The sequence below is a fragment of the Sitophilus oryzae genome, unplaced genomic scaffold, assembly GCF_002938485.1.
Source record: "Sitophilus oryzae breed Bouriz unplaced genomic scaffold, Soryzae_2.0 scaffold_1396_pilon_pilon, whole genome shotgun sequence".
NCBI lineage: Eukaryota > Metazoa > Arthropoda > Insecta > Coleoptera > Curculionidae > Sitophilus > Sitophilus oryzae.
Window position 1 is genome coordinate 9,652,268 of NW_022146055.1, and position 27,683 is coordinate 9,679,950.

Sequence of the window (27,683 nt, forward strand, 5' to 3'; positions counted from 1 at the left end):
TGAAATTTTATATGTATATTCAGTAGGTCTGAGATAGGTAGTTATATACTTTTATACCCTTAAATGATAAGGGTAGTCCACCCCATTTTTATTTTGTGAAAAAACAATATTTTAATTTTTTTTTATTTGGCATTAAAAATATACAAACAACACTAAATTTTCACCGTTCTACTTTCATCCCCCTATTTTTAATAGGGGTTGTTTTTAATTTTTGTTACCATCTCCGAAACAGCTTAACCGATTTTGATAAATTTTATATATGTATATTCAGTACGTCTAAGAATATGTTGTTATCTATTTTTATACCCTTAACTGATAAGGGTAGCCGAGAGGGTAACCCACCCTCATTTTTTTTAGTTTTGAAAAAGAAAAAAATGTTTTTAATTTTTTTATTTGGCATTAAAAATACAAACAACCCTAAATTTTCACCGTTCTGCTATCATCCCCTATTTTTAATAGGGGTTGTTTTGTTGCCATCTCCGAAACGGCTTAGCCGATTTTGATGAAATTTTATAAGTATATTGAGTAGGTCTGAAAACAGGTTGTTATATATTTTTATACCCTTAAGTGATAAGGGTAGCCCACCCCCATTTTTTTTATTTTAAAAAAATATTTTTATTATTTTTATTTGGCATTAAAAATACAAACAACCCTAAGTTTTCACCGTTCTACCATCATCCCCCCTATTTTTAATAGGGGATGTTTTAATTTTTGTTACCATCTCGAAACGGCTTGATCGATTTTGATGAAATTTTATATGTATATTCAGTAGGTCTGAGAATACGTTGTTATCTGTTTTTTATACCCTTAAGTGATAAGGGTAGCCCACCCCATTTTTTTTTTATTTTGAAAAAAAAAATATTTTAATTTTTTTTTATTTGTCATTAAAAATACAAACAACCCTAAATTTTCACCGTTCTACCATCATCCCCTATTTTTTTAATAGGGGTTGTTTTAAGTTTTTGTTATCATCTCCGATTGACCGATTTTGATAAAATTTTATATGTATGTATTGTCTAAGAATAGGTTGTTATCTATTCTTATACCCTTAAGTGATAAGGGTAGCCGAGAGGGTAGCCCACCCTCATTTTTTTATTTTTGAAAAAAATATATTTTTTATTTGGCCTTAAAAATACAAACAACTCTAAATTTTCACCGTTCTACCATCATCCCCTATTTTTTTAATAGGGGTTGTTTTTTAAAGTTTCTTGTTACCATTTCCGAAACGGTTTTGCCGATTTTGATGAAATTTTATTATGTATATTGAGTAGGTCTGAAAATAGTTTGTTATCTATTTTTTATACCCTTAAGTGATAAGGGTAGCCCATTCCCATTTTGTTATATTCTGAAAAAATATATATTTTTATTTTTTTATTTTGCATTAAAAAATACAAAGAACCCAAAATTTTCACCGTTCTACCATCATCCCCCTATTTTTTAATAGGGGTTGTTTTAATTTTTTGTTACCATCCGTGAAACGGCTTTTTACCGATTTTGATAAAATTTTATATTATTCAGTACGTCTAAGAATAGGTTGTTATCTATTTTTTATACCCTTATGTGGTAAGGGTAGCCCACCCTCATTTTTTATTTTTTGAAAAGAAAAAATATTTTTATTTTTTTAGTTGGCATTAATAAATACAAATAACCCTAAATTTTCACCGTTCCACCATCATCCCCTATATTTTAATAGAGGTTGTTTTTTTTAAATTTTTTGTTACCATCTCCGAAACGGCTAAACCGATTTTGATAAAATTTATATGTATATTCAGTAGGTCTGGTTTGGTTTGGTTTGGTCACAACCTATTCCTAGGTTGTTATCTATTTTTTATACCCCTAAATGATAAGAGTGGCCCACCCCAACTTTTTTTTTATTTTTTAGACAAATTTTTTATTTTAATTGTTTTATAGGGAGTGCTTATTTTTTAGGGGGTGCATGTCCAAAATTTTCTTCTGGGTACACACTTTCATCACTTAAGGGACCTCTGTACAAAATTGCATACTCCTAGTCCTAGAACGGATTTTACATAAAAATTATACAAATTTTTACCCTTAGTTTTACCCCCTTAAGGAATAAATTCCAAAAATCGCTCTAATTATTCAATTACGCTACATAATAAACCTCTGTGCAAATCATCATATATAATCATCATCATATTCCTTGAACAGAATTTATTGTTCCAGAACGTTCAACCCTTCATTTCACACCCTTAGAGGGCGAATTTCCAAAAATTGCTTCTTAGTGCTAAATTACGTTATATAAGGAACGTCTGCAAAATTCATACTTCTACAACCGATTTTAACAAATTTTTGTACAAATTTTCATCCCTTATTTTTTAGGGGATGCATGCCTAAAATTCGCTTCTAGGTACTCACATTCATCATTTAAGGGACCTCTGAACAGAATTTCATACTCCTAGTCCTAGAACGGATTTTACATAAAAAGTTATACAAATTTTCACCCCTAGTTTTACCCCCTTAAGGAATGAATTCCAAAAATCACTCTAATTATTCAATTACGCTACATAAGGAACCTCTGTGCAAATTCTCATATTCCTTGAACAAATTTATTGTTCCAGAACGTTCAACCCCTCATTTCACACCCTTAGAGGGCGAATTTCCAAAAATTGCTTCTTAGTGCTAAATTCCGTTACATAAGGAACGTCTGCAAAATTCATACTTCTACAACCGATTTTAACAAATTTTTGTACAAATTTTCATCCCTTATTTTTTAGGGGATGCATGCCTAAAATTCGCTTCTAGGTACTCACATTCATCATTTAAGGGACCTCTGAACAGAATTTCATACTCCTAGTCCTAGAACGGATTTTACATAAAAAAATTATACAAATTTTCACCCCTAGTTTTACCCCCTTAAGGAATGAATTCCAAAAATCACTCTAATATTCCAGAACGTTCAACCCCTCATTTCACACCCTTAGAGGGCGAATTTCCAAAAATTGCTTCTTAATGCTAAATTACGTTACATAAGGAACGTCTGCAAAATTCATACTTCTAAAACCGATTTTAACGTTTTGTACAGATTTTCATCCCTTATTTCTAAGGGATGAATGTCAAAAATTAGCTTCTAGGTACTCACTTTCGTCACTTAAGGAAACTCTGTACAAAATTTCATACTCCTAGAACTAACACTTTTTGTACAAAATTTCACCCCCCAGGTTAGGCTATACATTTCCAAAAATCGCTTATCAATGTTCAAATGCGCCACATCTGTGCAAAAGTTCATACTCCTAGTAGGTACAGATTTTTTTTTGTATAATTACATCCCTTTATCTAATTACACCCCTTATGGGTCGAATTTTAAAAAATTACTTAGTAGTGCTCATCTTAGAGAACAATTAATATTCTCCGTATTTACTCCAGTTTCCCTAATACTAGCACAGATAACACATAATCATACTAGTTAATTTTTATTGGAATAGAAGTAATTTTTATTAGAAGGTACAAAAAATTAAAAATCTAAAATTTTATTTTCATAGCTACGTTTTTTTTTCATAGCCTTAGGATGCCTCATGTACTATCGAATATACGAAATATATAATCAATACATATTTCTTTAAATATCGAGAAATAAAATATGTTTGGCAACACCGTACGAAATATCGCCGCGCGTAGTCCTCAAAATTTAAAATATTAGCATTTTCAGGCTTCGATTATGTTCAAAAGCGCCACCGTATGACAAATCACTAAAGCTTCCACACGAGAGTTCTTAAAACTATAATATTCTTTGGTTATGTCTTGTCCTGGCCAGTTAGAAAATGCTCAAATCGTATTTTTAATCATACCTCAATTTTTTCAAATGGAACGAGGGTGGCTCATTGGCATATTTGGAAAAAAGCATTTTTTACGAATAATTTGATACCACACGCTTGGTATTTCGAGTCAAATTTTCGTTACAAACCGCAAGCAAAGAATATTATAGTTTTAAGAACTCTCGTGTGGAAGCTTTAGTGATTTGTCATACGGTGGCGCTTTTGAACATAATCGAAGCCTGAAAATGCTAATATTTTAAATTTTGAGGACTACGCGCGGCGATATTTCGTACGGTGTTGCCAAACATATTTTATTTCTCGATATTTAAAGAAATATGTATTGATTATATATTTCGTATATTCGATAGTACATGAGGCATCCTAAGGCTATGAAAAAAAAACGTAGCTATGAAAATAAAATTTTAGATTTTTAATTTTTTTGTACCTTCTAATAAAAATTACTTCTATTCCAATAAAAAATTAACTAGTATGATTATGTGTTATCTGTGTTAGTATTAGGAAACTGGAGTAAATACGGAGAATATTAATTCGTTCTCTAAGATGAGCACTACTAAGTAACTTTTTAAAATTCGACCCATAAGGGGGTGTTATTAGATAAAGGGACGTAATTATACATAAAAAATCTGTACCTACTAGGAGTATGAACTTTTGCACAGATGTGGCGCATTTGAACATTGATAAGCGATTTTTGGAAATGTATAGCCTAAGGGTAGTGAAACTGGGGGGTGAAATTTTGTACAAAAAGTGTTAGTTCTGGAGTATGAAATTTTGAACAGAGTTTCCTTTAAGTGACGAAAGTGAGTACCTAGAAGCTAATTTTGACATTCATCCCTTAGAAATAAGGGATGAAAATTTGTACAAAAGGTTAAAATCGGTTTTAGAAGTATGAATTTTGCAGACGTTCCTTATGTAACGTAATTTAGCATTAAGAAGCAATTTTGGAAATTCGCCCTCTAAGGGTGTGAAATGAGGGTTGAACGTTCTGGAACAATAAATTCTGTTCAAGGAATATGACAATTTGCACAGAGGTTCCTTATGTAGCGTAATTGAATAATTAGAGTGATTTTGGAATTCATTCCTTAAGGGGGTAAAACTAGGGGTGAAAATTATATATTTTTTTATGTAAAATCCATTCTAGGACTAGGAGTATGAAATTCTGTTCAGAGGTCCCTTAAATGATGAAAGTGAGTACCTAGAAGCGAATTTTAGGCATGCATCCCTAAAAAATAAGGGATGAAAATTTGTACAAAAATTTGTTAAAATTGGTTTTAGAAGTATGAATTTTGCAGACGTTCCTTATGTAACGTAATTTAGCACTAAGAAGCAATTTTGGAAATTCGCCCTCTAAGGGTGTGAAATGAGGGGTTGAACGTTCTGGAACAATAAATTCTGTTCAAGGAATATGAGAATTTGCACAGAGGTTCCTTATGTAGCGTAATTGAATAATTAGAGTGATTTTTGGAATTTATTCCTTAAGGGGGTAAAACTAGGGGTGAAAATTTGTATAATTGTTTATGTAAAATTCGTTCTAGGACTAGGAGTATGAAATTCTGTTCAGAGGTCCCTTAAATGATGAAAGTGAGTACCTAGAAGCGAATTTTAGGCATGCATCCCCTGAAAAATAAGGGATGAAAATTTGTACAAAAATTTGTTAAAATCGGTTGTAGAAGTATGAATTTTGCAGACGTTCCTTATGTAACGTAATTTAGCACTAAGAAGCAATTTTTGGAAATTCGCCCTCTAAGGGTGTGAAATGAGGGTTGAACGTTCTGGAACAATAAATTCTGTTCAAGGAATATGAGAATTTGCACAGAGGTTCCTTATGTAGCGTAATTGAATAATTAGAGTGATTTTTGGAATTCATTCCTTAAGGGGTAAAACTAGGGGTGAAAATTTGTATAATTTTTATGTAAAATCCGTTCTAGGACTAGGAGTATGAAATTCTGTTCAGAGGTCCCTTAAATGATGAAAGTGAGTACCTAGAAGCGAATTTTAGGCATGCATTCCCTAAAAAATAAGGGATGAAAATTTGTACAAAAATTTGTTAAAATCGGTTGTAGAAGTATGAATTTTGCAGACGTTCCTTATGTAACGTAATTTAGCACTAAGAAGCAATTTTTGGAAATTCGCCCTCTAAGGGTGTGAAATGAAGGGTTGAACGTTCTGGAACAATAAATTCTGTTCAAGGAATATGATGATGATTATATATATTGATGATTTGCACAGAGGTTTATTATGTAGCGTAATTGAATAATTAGAGCGATTTTTGGAATTCATTCCTTAAGGGGGTAAAACTAAGGGTAAAAATTTGTATAATTTTTATGTAAAATCCGTTCTAGGACTAGGAGTATGCAATTTTGTACAGAGGTCCCTTAAGTGATGAAAGTGTGTACCCAGAAGAAAATTTTGGACATGCACCCCCTAAAAAATAAGCACTCCCTATAAAACAATTAAAATACAAAATTTGTTTAAAAAATAAAAAAAAAATTGGGGTGGGCCACTCTTATCACTTAGGGGTATAAAAATAGATAACAACCTAGGAATAGGTTGTGACCAAACCAAACCAAACTAGACCTACTGAATATACATATAAAATTTTATCAAAATCGGTCTAGCCGTTTCGGAGATGGTAACAAAAAATTAAAAAAAACAACCCCTATTAAAATATAGGGGATGATGGTGGAACGGTGAAAATTTAGGGTTATTTGTATTTATTAATGCCAACTAAAAAAATAATAACATTTTTTCTTTTCAAAAAATAAAAATGAGGGTGGGCTACCCTTACCACATAAGGGTATAAAAATAGATAACAACCTATTCTTAGACGTACTGAATATACATAAAAATTTTATCAAAATCGGTCAAAGCCGTTTCACGGATGGTAACAAAAAATTAAAAAAACAACCACTATTAAAAATAGGGGGATGATGGTAGAACGGTGAAAATTTTGGGTTCTTTGTATTTTTAATGCAAAATAAAAAATAAAAAATATATATTTTTTTCAAAATATAAAAAAAATGGGAATGGGCTACCCTTATCACTTAAGGGTATAAAAAAATAGATAACAAACTATTTTCAGACCTACTCAATATACATAATAAAATTTCATCAAAATCGGCAAAACCGTTTCGGAAATGGTAACAAGAAACTTTTAAAAAACAACCCCTATTAAAAAATAGGGGATGATGGTAGAACGGTGAAAATTTAGAGTTGTTTTGTATTTTTTAAGGCCAAATAAAAAATATTTTTTTTTCAAAAAAAAAAAAATGAGGGTGGGCTACCCTCTCGGCTACCCTTATCACTTAAGGGTATAAGAATAGATAACAACCTATTCTTAGACGTACTGAATATACATATAAAATTTTATCAAAATCGGTTAAGCCGTTTCGGAGATGGTAACAAAAAATCTTAAAAAACAACCCCTGTTAAAAAATAGGGGATGATGGTAGAACGGTGAAAATTTAGGGTTGTTTGTATTTTTTAATGCTAAATAAAAAAAAAATAAATATTTTTTTTTCAGAAAATATAAAAATGGGGGTGGGCTACCCTTACCACTTAAGGGTATAAAAAATAGACAACAAACTATTTTCAGACCTACTCAATATACATAATAAAATGTCATCAAAATCGGCCAAGCCGTTTCGGAGATGGTATCAAAAAAACAACCCCTATTAGAAAATAGGGGATGATGGTAGAACGGTGAAAATTTAGAGTTGTTTGTATTTTTAAGGCCAAAAAAAATTATTTTTTTTTCCAAAAATAAAAAAATGAGGGTGGGCTACCCTTATCACTTAAGGGTACAAGAATAGATAACAACCTATTCTTAGACGTACTGAATATACAAATAAAATTTTATCAAAATCGGTTAAGCCGTTTCGGAGATGGTAACAAAAAATCTTAAAAAACAACCCCTGTTAAAAAATAGGGGATGATGGTAGAACGGTGAAAATTTAGGGTTGTTTGTATTTTTTAATGAGAAATAAAAAAAATTAAAATATTTTTTTTTTCAAAAAATAAAAAAAATGGGGGTGGGCTACCCTTATCACTTAAGGGTATAAAAACAGATAACAACGTATTCTCAGACTTACTGAATATACATATAAAATTTCATCAAAATCGATCAAGCCGTTTCGGAGATGGTAACAAAAAATTAAAAAAAAACATCCCCTATTAAAAAATAGGGGATGATGGTAGAACGGTGAAAACTTAGGGTTGTTTGTATTTTTTAATGCCAAATAAAAAAAATAAAAATATTTTTTTTTTAAATAAAAAAAATGGGGGTGGGCTACCCTTATCACTTAAGGGTATAAAAAATATATAACAACCTGTTTTCAGACCTACTCAATATACTTATAAAATTTCATCAAAATCGGCTAAGCCGTTTCGGAGATGGCAACAAAAAAAAATAAAAAACAACCCCTATTAAAAATAGGGGATGATAGCAGAACGGTGAAAATTTAGGGTTGTTTGTATTTCTTAATGCCAAATAAAAAAATAAAAAACATTTTTTTCTTTTCAAAAACTAAAAAAAAATGAGGGTGGGTTACCCTCTCGGCTACCCTTATCAGTTAAGGGTATAAAAATAGATAACAACTTATTCTTAGACGTACTGAATATACATATAAAATTTTATCAAAATCGGTTAAGCCGTTTCGGAGATGGTAACAAAAAATTAAAAAAACAACCCCTATTAAAAAATAGGGGATGAAAGTAGAACGGTGAAAATTTAGTGTTGTTTGTATTTTTTAATGCCAAATAAAAAAAAATTAAAATATTGTTTTTTCACAAAATAAAAAAATGGGGGTGGACTACCCTTATCATTTAAGGGTATAAAAAATATATAACTACCTATTCTCAGACCTACTGAATATACATATAAAATTTCATCAAAATCGGTTAAGCCGTTTCGGAGGAGTACGGTAACCAAAACTGTAACACGGGAATTATATAGATAATATTATATGTAAACTGCGGAGTGCGGAGAACGGAAAGACTGATTATAGCAATAGATAAAATTTAAAACTATAATTTAAAACTATTCAAGAAAGTACACACAAAACAAGGCAACGCCGCGCGTCTATTCGTTCAATTCCGAGCAAAATAGCGAGGCTCCACGAAGTTGGGGCCTCGCTCGCCAAAGCGAGGCCCCATCGACAGGTCAGATTTTGATGCCAGACGAGACTTCTAGGGTATTAAGATTTTCTTTGCCGCAAGGTATAATTTCTATGGAGGGCTTAATAATTTCAAATAAACCATATGCAAAAATGTCAAAATTGACATATGATATGTCATTCTATTCAGAATGTCATTTTCTATTGAATAAAGTAAAAAATACCGAGGGTGCCATTTAAAAATCAAAATTTGTAGTCATTTCCGGTGGAACAGGAAGTGACTAAAAACAATTGAATACGTCACTCAATCCTAATTTACGTCATATACTAACATACCAAATCTCATTTTTTTAACTGAAAGAATAAAAATGTTCTAGGGGTGAGCCACTTTTGAGGCGCACCCGGTATATTAAAAAAAATGTAAAAACGGCAGTATTTATTATAATGTTGGGCCACAATTAAAAACTCCAATAATATACCCGTGATTTGATTCATCCATGGTTGGAATATATGCATCACATTTGAAGAGCACATCCATGTGTAATCTAAAAAGCCCCCGAGGCAAAGAATTCCAATCTAAATTTATTTATTTTTGGAGTCTTTGGTAATGTCATATTCTATTTATATTTAAAAATAAAATCCCAAGTATACAATATTGACTAATAACTGATTTATTTTTTTATGTCCGATATAAATTGAGGAACCAAGTACAACAAAAGTCATTCAAATATTATAATTAAGTAATTCGTGTGCATTATACTAAATAGCAGTATTAAATTAAATATTCTGTCTATTTTCCATTACTCGGCGAATACTCTCTTCATCTTGAGCTTTCTTAATACATTCCATTAATTCGTGGTTGTATGTACTGTGTAGCATCAATGCAAGGACCCCAGCCCTATTTGCCATGTTTGATCTTATTTGCCGTTCTTTTTCTAACAATTCATCCATCTTTAACCACTGGCGAACTCTTTCCAGATCAACCTGCAAGAATGTTTTATTTTTTAATTAAAACCAGCTTAAAATAATACGGGATAGGATTTTCTTACCTCAGCTCTTCTTAACTTTTCCCATACATAATGTTTTGTACAAGATTTCTTAGGTGCTCTACAAAAATCGCCAGTTGGTGAGAAAACGTTCGTTACTAAAGGACATCCACACACTTCATGATCTTGTATTTTTGGATCTTTACAATGCTCTGGACACAGAACTCTTAGACGTTTACAATACGTTCTGTTTGAGGAATTGAAAAAATCACAGAACATATTATTACCTAAACGAGAAAGATTTAATTATAATTAATTATAAGGATACATACGCAACAAAAAACCTACCTTCTATTCTAGTTTTAAAAATACTTCCAAATGATGCTTGAGCTTCATATTTATTAAAACATTTTTCCATGTGCCTGATAGCTGTTTTGGAATGGATTTCGTGTCCACAAGTTACACAATACATTGAACTCTCTTCATCTCGTTCGAGATCGTTCTCAAGATTAACATCAATAGTAGCATTTTTGGCTCTTTCAATCAAGTAATCGATTTCACGATGACGTTTGTCCAGTTCAAGAAGAATTTGTCGAACTTCCAGTTGCTGTTTTCTTACTTGATCTAATGCTACAAATATAATTTTTCTAAATTTAAAACTGAGTGCTGCAATTTTTCGCAGAAAAATATATGATGAAAAAAGTTTTTTAAAAAATTTATTATTTTAATTTTTATAAAAAATTCTTTGTAAGGATTACTTATAAAATTTAGATTTTTATAAAAATTACCTACAAAAAGACATATGTGGCTTAAAGAGAGAAAAAAAGGTTGGAAGAAACGTTAAAGGAAAATTGAGAAAAAAAGAAGAGTATGTACTGCCATATTACCAATAAAATATAATTTTTTATTGTCTTTATTGATTATTTTATAATTATATTTATGCTTTTTTAATTTATTTATATAAAGCAATGAATAAAGAATACAAGGACACGTAATGCCCATATACGGGCTGCAAAAGAATTTGTGATGTTAGACGCCATTTTTTTGGATCTAAAGAATAAGTCATGAGCGACAATTTTAGCGATTTTTAATAGTTTGTGCGTAGTTAATTTTGTATAAATTTTATTACAATGGTGATCAGTTGTTCAGCTTTCAAGTGTAAAAGCCGCAGCGATAAGAAAGAACCAGGAGTGATTCATAGGTAAATAAACAGTCCACTCTACCTTTTTAGCGTTTTCTTATTGAATTCGATAATTATTTTTCTGATATTATATGTACTTGATATCGTCCCATTGCTGCCAAAAGTCACTAACTTACTTTTTATTACTTCCGAGAAAAAAGCGTCTAAAGATGAATTGCATTGCGTAAAGATGTTATAGTTAGTAACTATTCTGTATTAAAATAAAACATAAATAGCCAGAAATCGTAGTTAATGACTTTTGCAATCGATACTCCGCTTCAAAACATAGTTAGTGATTGTTCGGAAAAATGTTAGTTAGTGACTTTTGGCAGCAATAGGATGATATATGCTATACGTCGATACAAGTTTTGTACCTTTTGTTAACATTTTAACCTTCAACTGGCGTGGTGTGGTCCAGCGGACCCCAAGCACTATTTAAACCTCTGTAAAATGTTTACGTTTAAGAATTAGGTCTCGCCGCTCCATTTACCTTTAAGTTATGGTACCAATATGCAACTGTTAAAAGCGCACTTGATTTTATCAAGTATTGTTCCTACCAGCGGGAGCTAAAGTTTCATTGGGGTCTGTGTAGCACCACCACGCCAAGAATGTTACATTATTAGGATGGTGGGTAGTCTAAAAAGTGTGCCTCATTAGGACGCTAATTTTGAGGAAGCATTAATTGAGTGGTTTGATGACCTTAAAGAGGCTTAAGTGAGATGAAGACCATCGAGACATTGATTTTTCTCCGAAGAGTAACCATAACTCCGATTCTAAATCTCTTACTTATAGAAGAGAGAAAATTGAATAATCAATACCAGAAAAGAAAGAGATGTGATATATGGCAACCATATATCAATGAAGAAATGACAAAAAACAAAAATCTCATGAATCAAATGTGCACGATCCATGTGCGGCAAATGCAAATCCTATATTAGCATGAACTGTATTTGAAAAAGTTATGTACATTCAAGGTTTGCAGTTTTGTTGAATTTAATTTATGTTTATTACTTTTGCTTCACATTTCAGTTGCTTGTAGTTTTAATAATAAGGTAAAATCATAAAATATATACGTTTTTAATTTCTATGGGTTTCTTAGCCAAGTTATAAGTCTGTTCTCAATAATTCCTAAAAAATGCGTTTTACTTTATTTTTGTGTCCGTTCTTATTAATTTGTTGAAAATTAATGAAATTGTTTGTTCACAAGGTTGGATATATTGTAAACAGTGTTAAAATAACTAGCTTTTTATAAAATCTCTTCATCACGTATTTTAAACTGAAAAAAAAAATTGGGGACCCCAGCACGCCATAAGCGTTACAAAAATTCACCACGCCAGTTGAGGATTAATGTTTTTTTTTTCATAATTAATTAGCATGATATACCACCGCATACACCATAGGCGTAGTCGAAACATTTATCAAAAACATAAATATCTCTTCAAGCAGCTAAATTAAGAGAAATATGTACCACGGCACTGTATGGAGGTATGGTAACAATTCGGTCTCGGGTGTTATTAGTCCTTGTATTCTTTTGTTATTGGTATAAAGTTATAATAAATAGGATAAATACCTTTAATATTCTTCTCTTCCGCCATTGAAGGAGACAAAGCCCATTCTTGAAGTCTCTGTGGAAGAACTTGCAGCACTCTTGTTTTAGCCAAATTCATGCCACATTGATCTGAGCAGTATTTTGACCCATACCGTGCACTTCTGATACATTTTGGGCCATAACACTGCCTCGGGTAATCGGTTTTTAAATGTTCATTGTATGTTTGTTCTGCATCAGACATAGAATCTTTTCTTTTCCTTCGTGATCTAGCATAACATTAATATGATATTTTATATATACTACAAGACCGACTTATAAAACTTTGTAATTATTAATATACTTATAATATTTTATAAATTACATGTTAATATATATTTTATATATTAATAATTATAAAGTTTTTTATTTTAATGGGTCTAACACTAGAGCCCTAAGGGCTTATGGTAATAGGGGAGTATATTATTTATATAATTTTCAGTTGCAATATAATTTGATATTTTTTATATTTGCTTTCAAAGTATAAATGATGAACATTTCATTAACTATCAATTAATTATTGAATAATTCTAATAATTTTTTTGGATATTCAGTAAACAATTCTTTTAAGAATTATTTTTTCCAAATATAGACATGCATAAAAATTGTTCATCTTACCCTCCTGCATGAGCATTAACACAAATCCTTTGTTTGCATCTTTCTTTGGTTTTTGATGAACTGTATTTATTTTTTCTTGTACATACATCACACCGACCACAATCCTCTGTTCTGTAGCAACCCATGCACTCTCCACATTTTTTAACCTTTTTATCTGCTTTGACTAGAAAAATATAGGAGCGTTTAGTATTTTTTTATACATATATGCTATACTCACCTTCACGTTGGTATCTCTCTTTACGCTTTTTTGACTTTTTTTCCACTGACACTTGTGGGGTAGGAGCCGGAACAGAATCCTCCCTTTCACGTTTGGTCTTCCACCGGGTTTGTAAAGTGGGATCTTCTTCTCGACATCGAATACAAAAATATTGTCTAATTAATTTTGCTTCTTTTTCTGATATTTTTATGCAATCGCCATGATACCTAAACCATAAATTTATGTACAGTTTTTCACTGATAATGGGCAAAATCACCTCAAGCGGATGTATATTTTAATGTAAAGTAGAATGCAAGTAATTAAACACTGAAACAATAAATAGTTTTAACAATTTTCTTTACAATGAAATTTTCAATAAATTGACTGAAAGAGTTTTTTAAGACAATTTCTTTAATTTTGTGTCTGAAAAAAATTCTGATAAAAATTTTGAAATGCAGGTTTCGGACTTAATTAGTATTATATTTAATATTAAAATATATGAACTTGAATTCCATGATTAAATGGGAAATTAGGAATCCACCTGAGGTAATTATGGCCTAATAAAATCAAATTTATTGTTGATTCTATACCATTCTTCACAAGCATCACAGGCTATCATAAATCTGGAAGAATCTGATGATCTACAAATGCAATATGCTTGACCATCTTGCCTTAACAGCGTATCTATTTTAGATTGTCTTTCGGGCAAGACAAATTGTTTTGCAATAGCTTCTCTCTGGCATTAAACACAAGAGTGATTAAAAAAATGCAATAAATCAAATTATGGTCCCTTACCGTGATATCTGAACGTTTACGTGACATGTTTTTAACGGTAAATATAACTTTATCCCTCTTTACTTGCTTATAATAAATTCTTATAAAATCTACTATTATCTTTTAGGCATATGTAGGTTTTATAAACTTCTTAGGACATTCTTTCGTAATAGCAACTTATCCACTTTGAAACACTTTTGAAAACGTGTCTAACAAATTTTAACAAACCTTCAAAAATTTACCTAATTCAGTTTGTATTATATGGTTTTAACCATAAAATAATTAACTAGAAAGAAGTGTCAACTCTGTGTTAAATCGTGGAAACACGATACGCCACCGAAAGCCTTCGTTGTCGTCTGGAGAACTAATTTTCCAATTGACAGGTTGACATGATAAGGACATGATGGCTTAATTCTCATTTCCGTTTCCGGTTATTCAATGGCGGGTCCTCTTCCGGAATTGTAAAATACACTTTTTATTTTAATTATTTTTATTCCTTTAATTTGCAATTTTATTTTTAAAACATATTATGTGGAAACAATCAAATATGTCTTAAAAATAAAATTACAAACGGAAACAAAAGGAATTAAATAATCTGAAAATCTACAAAGTTTATTGATAAAAAAGTTAGGCTATGCAAATTGATAAGTATATTAAGTATAACCTCTTTGGTATAACATTGTTAAACATTAACAAATCATAACATATCAGATCATAGAACTAAAAAAAGTACTATTACATAAAAACAGGTGATACAATACTTCAAAATTAATTTTAACATAATATCAAAACCAAAAAATCAAACTGCAAACACAACCACACTTATCACAACAGAAATTAACACACACTTCCGCGGCAAATGTCCAAGAAAGACTGATCATTCTGATTGGTCCTGGTCCGGTCGTAGCTCACGTCGTATTATCGGTAAGCAAAATCCCTGTCCAAAAATTTTGACGATCAGCGCCATCATCCGTCATAATTGGGAAACTTTTGCTGGAACCATTTTTAATATTTCACTTACATGGCCCTGCTTCGATACCACACAAACGTCTTATACAAAAAGTTTGGAAAATATTGGGTAAAATCAAAACCTCATTGGGTAAAATATACAAATGTCATAAAAAAACGATAACTGTCACTGTCAACCTGTCAACAACTGTATCTTTTTAGAGCTGGGGTGACATTTGAACTACGCATTTTCCAAGAACACTATGTCAGGGATGGGAATGTAAAAAACACTAATAAAGAGGTATTTACAAGGGTTTTGTTGGAAAAACTTTATACACGAAAACAAACTGTATTTGGTATTTTTTTGGATAACTATGGTTTATAGCAGTTTATCAGAAAATAGGTTGGTATTTTAGAGGTAAATATATATTTTAATATTTTATGTAGAAAAAACGGACAGTTCTTTATGTAAAAATATCGAAGCAGCATTGAATACCTAAAAATTATAAGAAAAAAATTCCAAAAAACTTTAATTCGCTTAAAAATAAAGAATAAATTGCAAAAAGATCTAAAAAAAGTATTATTTTATTAAATCAACACAAGAACGGGGCTTGGCCTGTATCCGTAAAGCTTGTTTCATATAGACGCGAATCGCGAATTGCGATTTTGCGAAACTGCTCTCATTGGTCCAATTTTACTGATCATGGCGGCGCTGTCAGAAATTTTAAGATTTTGGCGATTCGCAAGATTTAAAATTTGGGGGGCGGGAAAGTTAAAGTGTTTTCAACTTTGCAGATATTCGCGATTTTTAAGGTACGCGTTTGCGTAGAATGGTGTTGTGATCCGGTTATCGATTATTTTGACGACGCTGCCGCAAAGTGGCTGGAAAGCATTTCTCAGTTGAAATGGGTTCTCGTCTCGTACATAATATGTTTTTGATATATATGGTGACAATTTTTTCAACTTCAACCAAGTTATCAAACTCCTATACAGACAATCTGTGAAAATTCCTAAATTTTTTCTCATTTTTTTTTCTTCCTTATTTCTTGACAAAAGAAGAGGACGCCGACGTGCATAAAAATGTTCCGTAACTGAAATTGACAGAAATCATATAGAAATATTCAGATTTTTGTCTAGGACAGTCTAGAAGGCCATGCTTTCTGCCTGGGTAAGACCGCGCCAGAACTGTTTCCAATTTTCCGGTTTACTGTCACCCCCCTGGTTTTAACAATAAGTAAATGGCAATTTTACACCTTATTCTATTCCAATCCCACAATCGTAATCGATATTCATAATTATTAAACAAATTTAAACTCATATTGTATGCTATAAAATATAAAATAAAGATCGTAAACACGAATAAATATGTATAAAACAAATTAAGTTATCTCAGCACATATCTCAGGTTATGATTTTTTTTTGGTAACTTTCAGTGGAGCAAAAATGAAATGTCCCTAAAAATTCGCGACTGTATGAAATAGGTCCAAATTTTGCGAATATTTTTTGGCGAATCGCTTTTCGCAATTCGCGATTCGCGTCTATATGAAACAAGCTTTTTATTCGGATTCTTGGATTAGGACGTTGGGACAGGTGGGACCATGTTGGGACATTTTGGGACGTATATAACTCATTTAAAAAATCTGTTTGTGAAAATGTTTTTTTTTTAAGTTTTTCGGTTATGGACGGTAGAATCGGTAGAATCCCACCCCTGCTCTCTATATTTCCGGCCTCTCCGGAAAAGGAATAAAAGCTGATAAAAGTGTTTTCTTTGTACCATGGAATAAAAGTAAGTATATATCTTTGGTATATATGATCTAGGAATAAAATGAACAATTTTTTTCTGTGGTATTTGATATCTAAAAAGAAATAGCAAATCCCAATTTCTCCAATGTGAAAAAGGATAAGACGATTATTCAACTGCCACTAGATTATTGGCGCTTTTAAATAACTGTCGTCTCTCCATTTTGAATCAACAAATTTTAAGTTCGTTAACTTTGTTCGATCTTGATTGTGTTATTAAATTTATACTTTAGTAAGTACATACTTCATTAAAGTACTTTAATCCATTACAAACAAATTCTATATAATCCAGACACATTTTTGGCCCAACTTAATTAAACTTGAGTTAGTGGAAAAATATGTAACACGGGTCAGGTTATCTGTATCCACATTTTGTTATAGTTTTCAGGTTTACCATGGCTAGTGCATATAAAATAGATGATTTCTTTAAAATTGAAAAGATTGGAGAAGGGACTTATGGCGTCGTATATAAAGGAAAAAATAAGAAGACTGGAGAAATGGTGGCGATGAAGAAGATACGGTATACTAATGCTTTTTATAACTTTTCTTATTATCATGTCTGCTTTTATGTAGATTGGAAAATGAAGACGAAGGGATTCCTTCCACAGCCTTAAGGGAAATGTCATTACTGAAAGAACTTAATCATAAAAATATAGTTACATTACTCGAAGTCATAATGGATGAACCACGGTAGGTATTTTTTTTGCACAATGCAATATAGTCTGTCTAACGACCCTTCGCACCGCGCCTGTGACGTCACAACGTAGGCCCTGAGTTAGTAGATATGTGGATACAAGAAAACATTCTGATTTTCCTAGTTTCCAATAAATTGTATGTATTTTTTTTTAAGTAAGATGTTCTTGATGTCTTCAAATATTGCATGATCAAAAAGGTTTATGATCAAATAACCTTGACTGAAGACAAACTATACTTATGGGAAATTACATTAGTACTGGTTTAACTGTTAAAATCAAAGACTACATGAATATTAAAGTTTTTGTTGTACATCTCTAGCAAAAATTTGTTTAACTGTTTATTGCCTGGCAAAGAGTTGTTTAAAAACTCTTGTGATCTTTTTATTAAATATTTTTAAAATCTCTTTATCTAATATTACTGTTCTTTTTTTCTGCGCTTATAAACGCAAATACATATCTTAATTTTAGGGTTTTACAGTATTATATTAAGTCTAACTGGTCCCTACAAAATATATATATACTAGGGCTATAAGCTTTTAAGTCCTATAATATATGCCTAGTAAAAATATATATACCGGGTGCGTTTCAAAAGTGGCTCTATAACTTTTTTATTTTTTCAGTTAAAAAAATGAGGGTAATTATTGGGGAAACTGAAAATTGTCCGATTTTCACCAAAATTAGTATACATTTTGAGGTTGTAGATTATGAATCTGACCTTTTTTCTTGGCGGTCTCTTACCGTTTTTCAGAAAAACGGAAAATAATTTCAACGTTGAATTTTTCTTTATTTCGGCCCTATAAAGCAATAATTTCACTCTATTTTCATTATATTATAGTTTATCTAGAAGCCACACTTGATTGAGGATAGAAAAATGTCCAAAATTTTACTGAAAAACACTTTTCTTAACAAAATAACAAAGAAAATTGAGACCAGATGGAAGTTTGACATTTCAAATCATATGTCCTTATTTCAAGTCATATGTCCTTTTTCCTATTTCACCGGAAATGACTACAACTTTTGATTTTTAAATGACACTCTCAGTATTTTTAGCTGACCATACCAATAGGTATGGTAGGCTATTAGGATCGGCAAAAAAAAGTTTTTTTAATTTCACTCAAAATGAGTTACTTGGGTCATAAATGACCTAAATACAAAATATTTTCATGGTGTCTGTCTGTCTGTCTGTCCGTCTGTAACACGATAACTCAAAAACCGCTGAACCGATTTTAACCAAATTTGGCACAAAAATACTGTGGCACCCGAGAATCTGGCCATTAGTTTTTGGTGGGGGTGGGTGGTTGGTAAGGGGGTATGGGAGGGGGTTAAAAATTTAAAAAAATCGTAACTCCAAAATTACAGTAGCTAGCGAAACGCGGTTTTCAAATTAAGATGAGGAATAATATTTGTGCAACAAAATCCATACATATATAAAAGCTCAAAGGGTTTTATTGTTACATCCATCCCGCCGAAACTGCTTTACCAATCTTGATGATTCTTTTTTTAAACGAAAGGTATATATGTCTAGATTTGTTATGAAATATTTTTAAATTGTTGAATGGCCATTTCTTTGTGTAAATCGACTAAATATTAAAACGTACCTGAAAAACACCTACACACAATATCTTCAGAAATAAATTATTTGTCATTGTCAGTGGTTTGTCAGTTAGATTATATATCAAGTTTTTAGATAATTTAGGGATCAGTTCATACAACCAGCTTTAGATACATAAATATTAGAACAAAGATTCGTTTAAACGACATTAGTGAATTAGCTACACAAAGCGATTTTAGGAAATTCATCCTCTTAGAGAGTAAAATTATGTCGGAACAATTTGTTGTATGAAAATTCCTTACTATGCGGTCTAGAAGAATGAAATCCTACAAAACGAATTAGAAGAGATTTTTGAAATTCATCAACCAAATGGATAAAGTTAGTAAAAATTTATATAAAACTTGGTGACCTCTGGATTATACACATAAAAATTGGCACAAAGGATCATTTAAAAGACATGAGTTAATTATTTGGATAAAGCGGTTTTATGAAATTTATAATCTTAGGGAGTAGAATAGGGAATGAAAGTTTGCTGTACGAAAATGCATTACTATAACATCTAGCAGTATAAAATTTTATACAAGGGTTTATTTAGTGACACATCAATAATATAAACGAAATATTTCTTCTTCAATTATCCTTCAAGGAATAAAAAATAACTATAAATGGAGTATTAGTGCTCCTAATAAACCAAAAAAAGAGATGAAAAATAAAAAAAAAATATCAACAAATATCAAAACTTCATATTTGAAAACTATTTATTTTAGTAATACAGTTTATATGGGACCATAGGTAGGGGTTCTATCTATAGAGGGTAAATAATCATTTCACTATTTATTATTTTGGAGAGATTTTATTTTTTCAGATTTTGCAAAATTTCTTTGAAATTGACTTTGGTTCGATTTCGAAAATAATCTATATATAAATAAGAAATAAAAAACCGCCCTGGAAGATCGCCATCCACCCTCTATCCAACCATACATAATTAGTTTCAGTCAATGGAAGTAGTTGGAAAAAATAAAAAAAAAGTGTTAAAAAAAGCAAGATTTCAAAAACATTTTGTGGCCAAAATTGAACTTCTTTGAAATACTTTGATTTCGATAACTTCTAGAATTATTAAGATTTTTTGTTTCAGACGGCTCTAATCAAAAGTTTTATTTTTGGTATACAAAGTGTGTCATAAAGTCATATACAGGCGATGAAAAAATAAAAAACGGTTGTTAAATTTTCGAATTTTCTTAAGTACATAATAATATTTAAAGAGAATAAAAATGCTCTTGAAGTTGGAATATTGACGGCTTTTTATAAATTTTACGTAAAAAATATGTAATAAGTCAAAAATAACAATATCGATTTTTTGTCGAGCGAGTCTTAAATAAGTGCAATTATTCTTAGCGGTAATAGGTATATTTGACCCCAGAAAAAAGATTTGAGTTTTTTCGCGAAATTTTTTTTTGAAAATTTGGAATTTTTTGAAAAACTTTTTGGATTTTTTTTTAGTTTTTAGTTAAAAACCATAATTTCTTGATAATATGGCAACATAGATAGGTAGTAGATTAAATTTACAAAACAGAAAAACCCGAAAAGCTGCAGTGGTTCTCAAAATTTAAGCAAAAAATATTTTTTTTTGGAAAGTTTTTAAAGTAAAATAACTCAGTTATTTTGGAGTTATTTGAAAAAGAAAAAAAGAGAAAATATGTTTTTTTATCGAGATCTACCAGCCCTGAAAATATTTGCACTTATACAAGACTTGCCCTGTATAATACCCAGAAAATCGACAATTGATAACTTTCATATGAAATACGAGTAGCTCTAAAACTCTTAAAAACATAGTTTAAATAGGGCATTTGTAAGGCTCACTAGCTCTATATACAAAGTAAATCATTTAAATCAATGCATGAACTATTCGAGGTGTAAAGGTTGATTTTCATGCATCCGTTGTCTGACGATACGTTGATACGATATTAATTTCATTGGTTGTATTTAAAGGCTTCGATTGGTTAACCGTTTCTAACCAACCGAAGTCTTTAAATTCAACCAATAAAATTAATATCGTATCATCGTATCGTCGGACAACGGATGCATGAAAATCAAGCTTAACGCGAACGTAGTCGCGGGAAAAACCTAGTTTGTAATAACATCGAAATCAGTCAAAGTCGCAGTTTTCGAGATATTAACAGATTTTAATATGGGCGGCTATACGTGCCTCCCGGCGTCAATTTTTTTACTTTATTCCATATAAAATAGCACTCTGAATAGAATGAATAGAATGATATATCATATGTCAACTTTTGACATTTTCGCATATGGTTTATTTGAAATTATAACTTGCGGTTCGTAACGACAATTTGACTCGAAATACCAAGTGTGTGGTATCAAATTATTCGTAAAAAATGCTTTTTTCAAATATGCTAATGAGCCACCCTCGTTCCATTTGAAAAAATTTTGATATGATTAAAAATACGATTTGAGAATTTTTTAACCGGCCAGGAGAAGGCACTAAAAACATTAGACGATCAAATCTATTTTTCTAGGGCATCTTGATTAAGAATTTGTGATTTTAACATAGTCACGGTACTCTAGATTGAATTTTAAAATACGATTTTTTATTAAGCGAGAATGTCAAAAGTTGACATATGATATGTCATTCTGTTCAGAATGTCATTTTCTATCGAATAAAGTAAAAAAATATCGAGAGTACCATTTAAAAATCAAAAGTTGTAGTCATTTCCGGTGAAACAGGAAGTGACCAAAAACAATTGAATACATCAATCAATCCTAATTTATGTCATATACTAACATACCAAATCTCATTTTTTTATCTGAAAAAATAAAAAAGTTTAATGAGCCACTTTTGAGACGCACCCGGTATAGGGAAAGAACTTGATATCCACTAGCTGTCCAGAACTCTCTTGTAAAATTAGTAAAATGGCGCTTATCATGTTTCCCTCGGTATCCTACAAATTGTTTAACAATTAACATAAATACTAAAGTTATTTATTAAGAAAAAGCCGTTATAAAAAGGAATACTATATACAAGTCTCTGTTGTGGCCAGTTTGACTCAGTTTTATTAGTTATTTAAAATTATTTAAATAAGGGACCAGCAAACCTCGATGAAAACCATTGAAAAACTTCTATGAACGCACTGACAACACGCCGTGAGTATACAGGTTGTTAACTCGACAGTTACTTATAGGGGAACAGAATTGCAACACTGCCTATTGAGAACGCATGCATTATTGATTTTTCTGCCGACTCGTTGCGTTGTCTATCGACGAGCGGGCCGAGGTTGCCATATTTCAACCGTAAAGCTCTTGCCGCGAGTAATGAACAACTTAACAACCTGTATATATAGTTGCCTAACACTATTTTAAATAGTAATACAGATAGACCCGGGACCTTTGGTGTCACTATAGCAAAAGAAAACACTAAACACAATACACAAGAACACTTCTATATTTTTTCCAAGGGGTGTCTCACAAATTAAATGGCTAAAATCTTAAAGTATCAAAGTTATTTGGACCTCTTTGTACCTTGTTTATATACTGTATGATCGAAAATAAACGGCGTCCAGTTAGGTGGGAAATGACGATCGATAACATTCCCCATATAATTTTACCCATCGCTGACGCCATTTTTTTCAATCACGTATTACATTTGCATAGTATACACGCAATATATTACCTAATCACATGACAATCTGTAGCACAGCCTATTGAGTACCAGTTGGATAACTTATTGTCTTTTACATTGAAATTTGCTATCCTACCCTGATATTCGCTTATCTTATTTTATGTAACAATTTTGAGTTCCACTACTGAGGTTTTGCTTAAAAAATGATCGAGAATAGTGTTCTGGCCTTTAGCATATGTAGGGGAATAGGCGCAGTAGGGTTCAGAACCGGGAACCGAACATCCTGTCTGGAAAGTACCGGGAATTCCGGGTTCTTTTGAACCATCGAAAAACCGGAACTCAGAAAGAAATTCCCGATACTTTCGGTATTTTCTGGACTTGGTTATAGTATTAAAAATCATTTCTAGTTACGCGCGGTCATTTGTCACTTTCTAACGGTCGAAATCAAACCCAAATGAGTAGTGATGCTATTTCTTATTGTTCCTACTTCTTTTCTCTTTTGAAGTTGCTATAATGTTTATTAGCAATTATTGAACTTGGCCTCGCAATACAACTCTTGGCCTCACAATATTAAATTTTTACCATGGTAATAAAGAAATGAGAGTTATGTAATTTTAGGTTGTATCTAATATTTGAGTACTTATGCATGGATTTGAAGAAATATTTGGATAAAATTGAAACAGGTAAACTTATGGATCCTAAACTTGTAAAGAGTTACTTATATCAAATAAATGAGGCGATATTGTTTTGCCATCAACGTAGAATTATACATAGAGATTTAAAACCACAGAACTTACTAATAAGCAAAGATGGTTTAATTAAGGTAAGAGATATTTGTATCCTATATTCTAATTCTTTTGCACGTCAAAGTTAATTACATTTACGAATTACCAATAGTTATACAAAAGCTGATGTGGTGTTACTAAATAATTGATTATGTCGTATTTTTAATCATTGCGACTTATTTTAAACTGTAGAGTATTTGATTAATTTTTTATTCTCTAAAGTCCCGTCTACACATAACGTTTTACCTGTCAATCTTGCCTGTTCAGTCTTCAGTCCAAAGGTATCAAGTAAAACCTTGTGCATAGACAAAAAAAAGGTCCGTTTTACTTAAACTGATCTAAGACAGTTGTCCGTCTAGAGGGACGCCTTTCTAGATATTCTTCCGTTTTACCTGACTGGCAAATATAACAGGTAAAACGTTATATGTAGACTGGTCCTTAAGTGGGTTTATAAGTTCTGAGAACTTAATTAGAAACTTCCAATATCCTATTAGAATTAACAGTGGCGGCTCGTGGTTATTGTAGGAAGGTCAATATCTAAAAATATTGCGTCGATTTTTTTAAGACGCGACCAAATTTAATTGGTTTCTTACAAGGTACTTGTACGTTTAGTTAAAGGTTATGTTAAAATGAAACCTACCCTTACATTTTTAAACAGGTGGTCTAGTGCCATTTCACCAAAAATCCAGTGAATGTTTTTACACAAATTTTCCACGATAGGATTTAAAAGACTTAAATAATGTCAAAAAAATATAAATACACATACACATTTCTAAAAGTTTTATTTCACGTTTTTTTAATATTTTAAGTCAATTCTTTCTCTAAACGTTTTTCGAAATTTAAGCAATTGTTTTAACCGCACGATTTTACAAACTAAACACCATAATATGTTGTCTATTAGAAAATATCTATTCCAGAATCAGTCAGCAAGAGTTTATCATTTATCCAGAACCAGAAAATTATGAATTATTACCTACACAAATTACACAAATTTCGCGCTGCATCTCAAACCCTCGACTACGACAAAGCTACGGCAACTAAAACTATTTTTTTTTCGATATTAATAACTTAAATATTGATTTATACTGACTAAACCAAACATTATACGCGATACGCGATAAATGATACAAAAACCTAGGTTGTTTTATAATTTGAGTTTTTATAAACACCCAAACTGCCCAAACGGCGAAATTTTTCCAACGATATGACTGAAATCCTGTAATACATTTATATAGAAATAATGCACTCGATATTTCTTAATTAACTATACAGGGTGCTACAAATTCGAGGTACGAGCATTGGTATCTCGCAAACCGTAATAGATACGAAGATAGTTAAATTGGGGTAAAGTTGCTCCTTTGGATGTTCACCAAGATGCCAACAAAAAAGTTTTAGAAATTTCAAGGATTGCTGAGTTTTTTTGGAAAAAACTGATTTTTGTGAAAATCAATTTTATTTTTTCCTGTCGTTACTTTTTAGAAAATCAAAATACTAACTGCACATTCTCATAGCCACTTTATTAGGGCTATCTGATAGTATTTTTATATTTTTAAATTAGCTGATAATTTGTGAGATACAGAGGCCAACTTATTTTTTTTAAATACGGACCTGTATTTTTTATATCAATTTTTGAAAGAACCCGGTCTCCCGAGTACAATGATATGCCACACTTATACTTTTTTTGTTTTGGGTAACTTAACAAAACTATTTAATTACTTATTATTTAAGATAATTTCAAGTCCGACTCTGGTTTTTTAATTATTTAATCTAATTATATTCATTGCAACAATATTGATCAGCGCTAATTAACAATGAGACACAAGTGTTAAGAAAAATCGAGCCAATTGAAAGAATCAAATAAATAATATCCAAGTCAGCAGTTTAAAGATATTATTTTTAACTCTTTTTATTGTGAATTTGAAATCTCAATGTCTAATCTAATCTAATAATATGCATAATATTAATCGTAGTAATTATTAAAAAATCAACTTTTACAAACTAGTTTTTAATGCTCTACATGTTCGAAAGCGTTTGCATTCTCCCTAATGCACAAATTTATTTTTCGTTAAATCTTATTTATAGCTCTTTGAACATATCTTCTTATACTTCCAAATGAATTTTGTAATATTTATTGTAAATGTTGAAATGTATTGATTTTACTTTTACAAACAACGACAAGTAATGCCCTCTCCCTCCGGCCCTTGGCGATTGGCGACAAGTCCAGAAACCCATCTGGCCAATATACTGCTCTACCATTTCCAATCCATCTTCCGGGGAAATGATTTAACTGTTTATGTTATATTTGTATTTTTTATTTTGTATAATTTTTTATTATTTTATTGCATTTGATTTTCTATATTCAATGTTTTACCTCACGTAATTGTTAAGTTTGAAAGCTTATTAATATTGTAACGATGAATAGATTAATTATTTAAAAAAAAACAGAGCCGGACTTGAAATTAGTTTAAATAAATTGTGTTTAAATGTCCGAAACAAAAAAAATATTAAGTGTGGCATATCATTGTATTCAGGCCGAGTTCTTTCAAAACCTGAAATAAAAAATGCAGGTCCGTATTTAAATAAATTAAATTGACCTCTGTATCTCACAAATTATCAGCTAATTTGAAAATCTAAAAATACTATCAAATAGTCCTAATAAAGTGGCTATGAGAATGTGCAAATAGTTTTTTCATTTTCTAAAAAGTAACGACAGAAAAAAATAAAATCGATTTTTAAACAAATCAGGTTTTTCCAAAAAACTCAGCAATCCTTGAGATTTTTAAAACTTTTTTGATGGCTTCTTGGTGAACATTCCAAGGCGCAACTTTGCCCCAATTTAACCATCTTCATATCTATTACGGTTTCCGAGATACCAATGCTCGTACCTCGAATTTGTAGCACCCTGTATTGATTCTCAACTAATAAACAATATTACATATTACAATAATAACACGCTGGTTTCTAGACAAAGACAAAAACCGCCACTTTTTATATCGTCTGTCAGTAAAGTACCAAATACAAGTGTTTATAAAGTTGCCTACCTTAGAAATCCTATGAATGACGCGGTCAACGGCCAATATAAACTATATCTATCGCACCTTAACCTTTCTATACGTAATATACCTTACCTTGTTGGCAGCACGAGCCGCGGCATTTGGAGTTTAATACGTGTAAAACATAGCGGGAACGAATTACAAAATGAAACTTGACCGGCAGTAGAGAAAATGGGTAAAATAAAATGTTTTCAAGCGAAAATTGGATAAATTGGGAATAGTTTTGAATATTTTAGGATGAAAAAAAGTGATTTACAAAAAGTTTAATTTAAAGAAGTTTTTCTAATTTTCTCCTGATTTTTTTGGGGGGGCACTGAGAATTAACGGAGTGACGGAGAACTTGATTTCAAGTTCATTTTATCTACTTAAAAACCGCAAACCAAAAATTTTTTTTTTAAGATTGCAGATTTTGGTTTAGGCAGGACATTTGGAATTCCCGTGAGGATTTACACTCACGAAGTGGTTACTCTTTGGTATAGAGCACCAGAAGTGTTATTAGGTGCCCCAAGATACTCTTGTCCTGTAGATATTTGGTCTGTTGGATGCATTTTTGCTGAAATGTCGACAAGAAAACCCTTATTTCAAGGAGATTCTGAAATAGACCAATTATTCAGAATTTTTAGAGTTTTAAGAACACCAACTGAAGATATCTGGAATGGCGTATCAACTTTACCCGAGTATAAAGCAATATTTCCTAACTGGACTTCGTATACCTTATCCAAGCAAGTAAAGAATTTAGAAGACGATGGTATTGACCTACTTTCAAAGATGCTGATATATGATCCAAGCAAAAGAATATCTGCCAAGTCAGTAGCTTCACATCCTTATTTCAAAAATTTAGACCTCAAAGTTAAACCAACAATTGTAGAAAAAGACAAATAATTGTGATTATTGTAGTGTATTTATTTTTTTTAATAATTAAGCCTTTTTTTAATAATTCCTGTTTTCCAAAGAATTGCAAATTATAAAACT

General features: G+C 31.2%; 2 protein-coding genes across 4 annotated transcripts; one reads left to right on the forward strand and one right to left on the reverse strand.

The window, feature by feature from the left end:
• Positions 1-9,555: 9,555 nt before the first annotated feature.
• LOC115876011 (CXXC-type zinc finger protein 1-like) lies at positions 9,556-14,538 on the reverse strand. The gene is made up of 8 exons (XM_030891674.1): positions 14,266-14,538; positions 14,061-14,206; positions 13,492-13,697; positions 13,275-13,437; positions 12,642-12,886; positions 10,240-10,521; positions 9,955-10,178; positions 9,556-9,889 (listed from the first exon to the last, which is right to left on the reverse strand). The coding sequence occupies exons 1-8, from the start codon at positions 14,290-14,292 to the stop codon at positions 9,683-9,685; spliced, it is 1,500 nt and encodes a 499-aa protein (XP_030747534.1). The 5' UTR covers positions 14,293-14,538; the 3' UTR covers positions 9,556-9,682.
• Positions 14,539-17,105: 2,567 nt separating this feature from the next.
• LOC115876012 (cyclin-dependent kinase 1) lies at positions 17,106-27,612 on the forward strand. Of its 3 annotated transcripts, none has more exons than XM_030891675.1 (5): positions 17,106-17,224; positions 17,374-17,512; positions 17,566-17,682; positions 23,492-23,696; positions 27,111-27,612. In XM_030891675.1, exons 2-5 carry the CDS (start codon positions 17,388-17,390, stop codon positions 27,591-27,593), a joined length of 930 nt encoding a protein of 309 aa, XP_030747535.1. In that variant the 5' UTR covers positions 17,106-17,224; positions 17,374-17,387; the 3' UTR covers positions 27,594-27,612. The 3 variants fall into 3 exon arrangements, with proteins under 3 accessions (XP_030747535.1, XP_030747536.1, XP_030747537.1); XM_030891676.1 differs by having other exon boundaries at positions 17,118-17,224; positions 17,381-17,512; positions 27,111-27,593; XM_030891677.1 differs by having other exon boundaries at positions 17,157-17,175; positions 17,381-17,512; positions 27,111-27,593.
• The last annotated feature ends 71 nt before the right edge of the window (positions 27,613-27,683 follow it).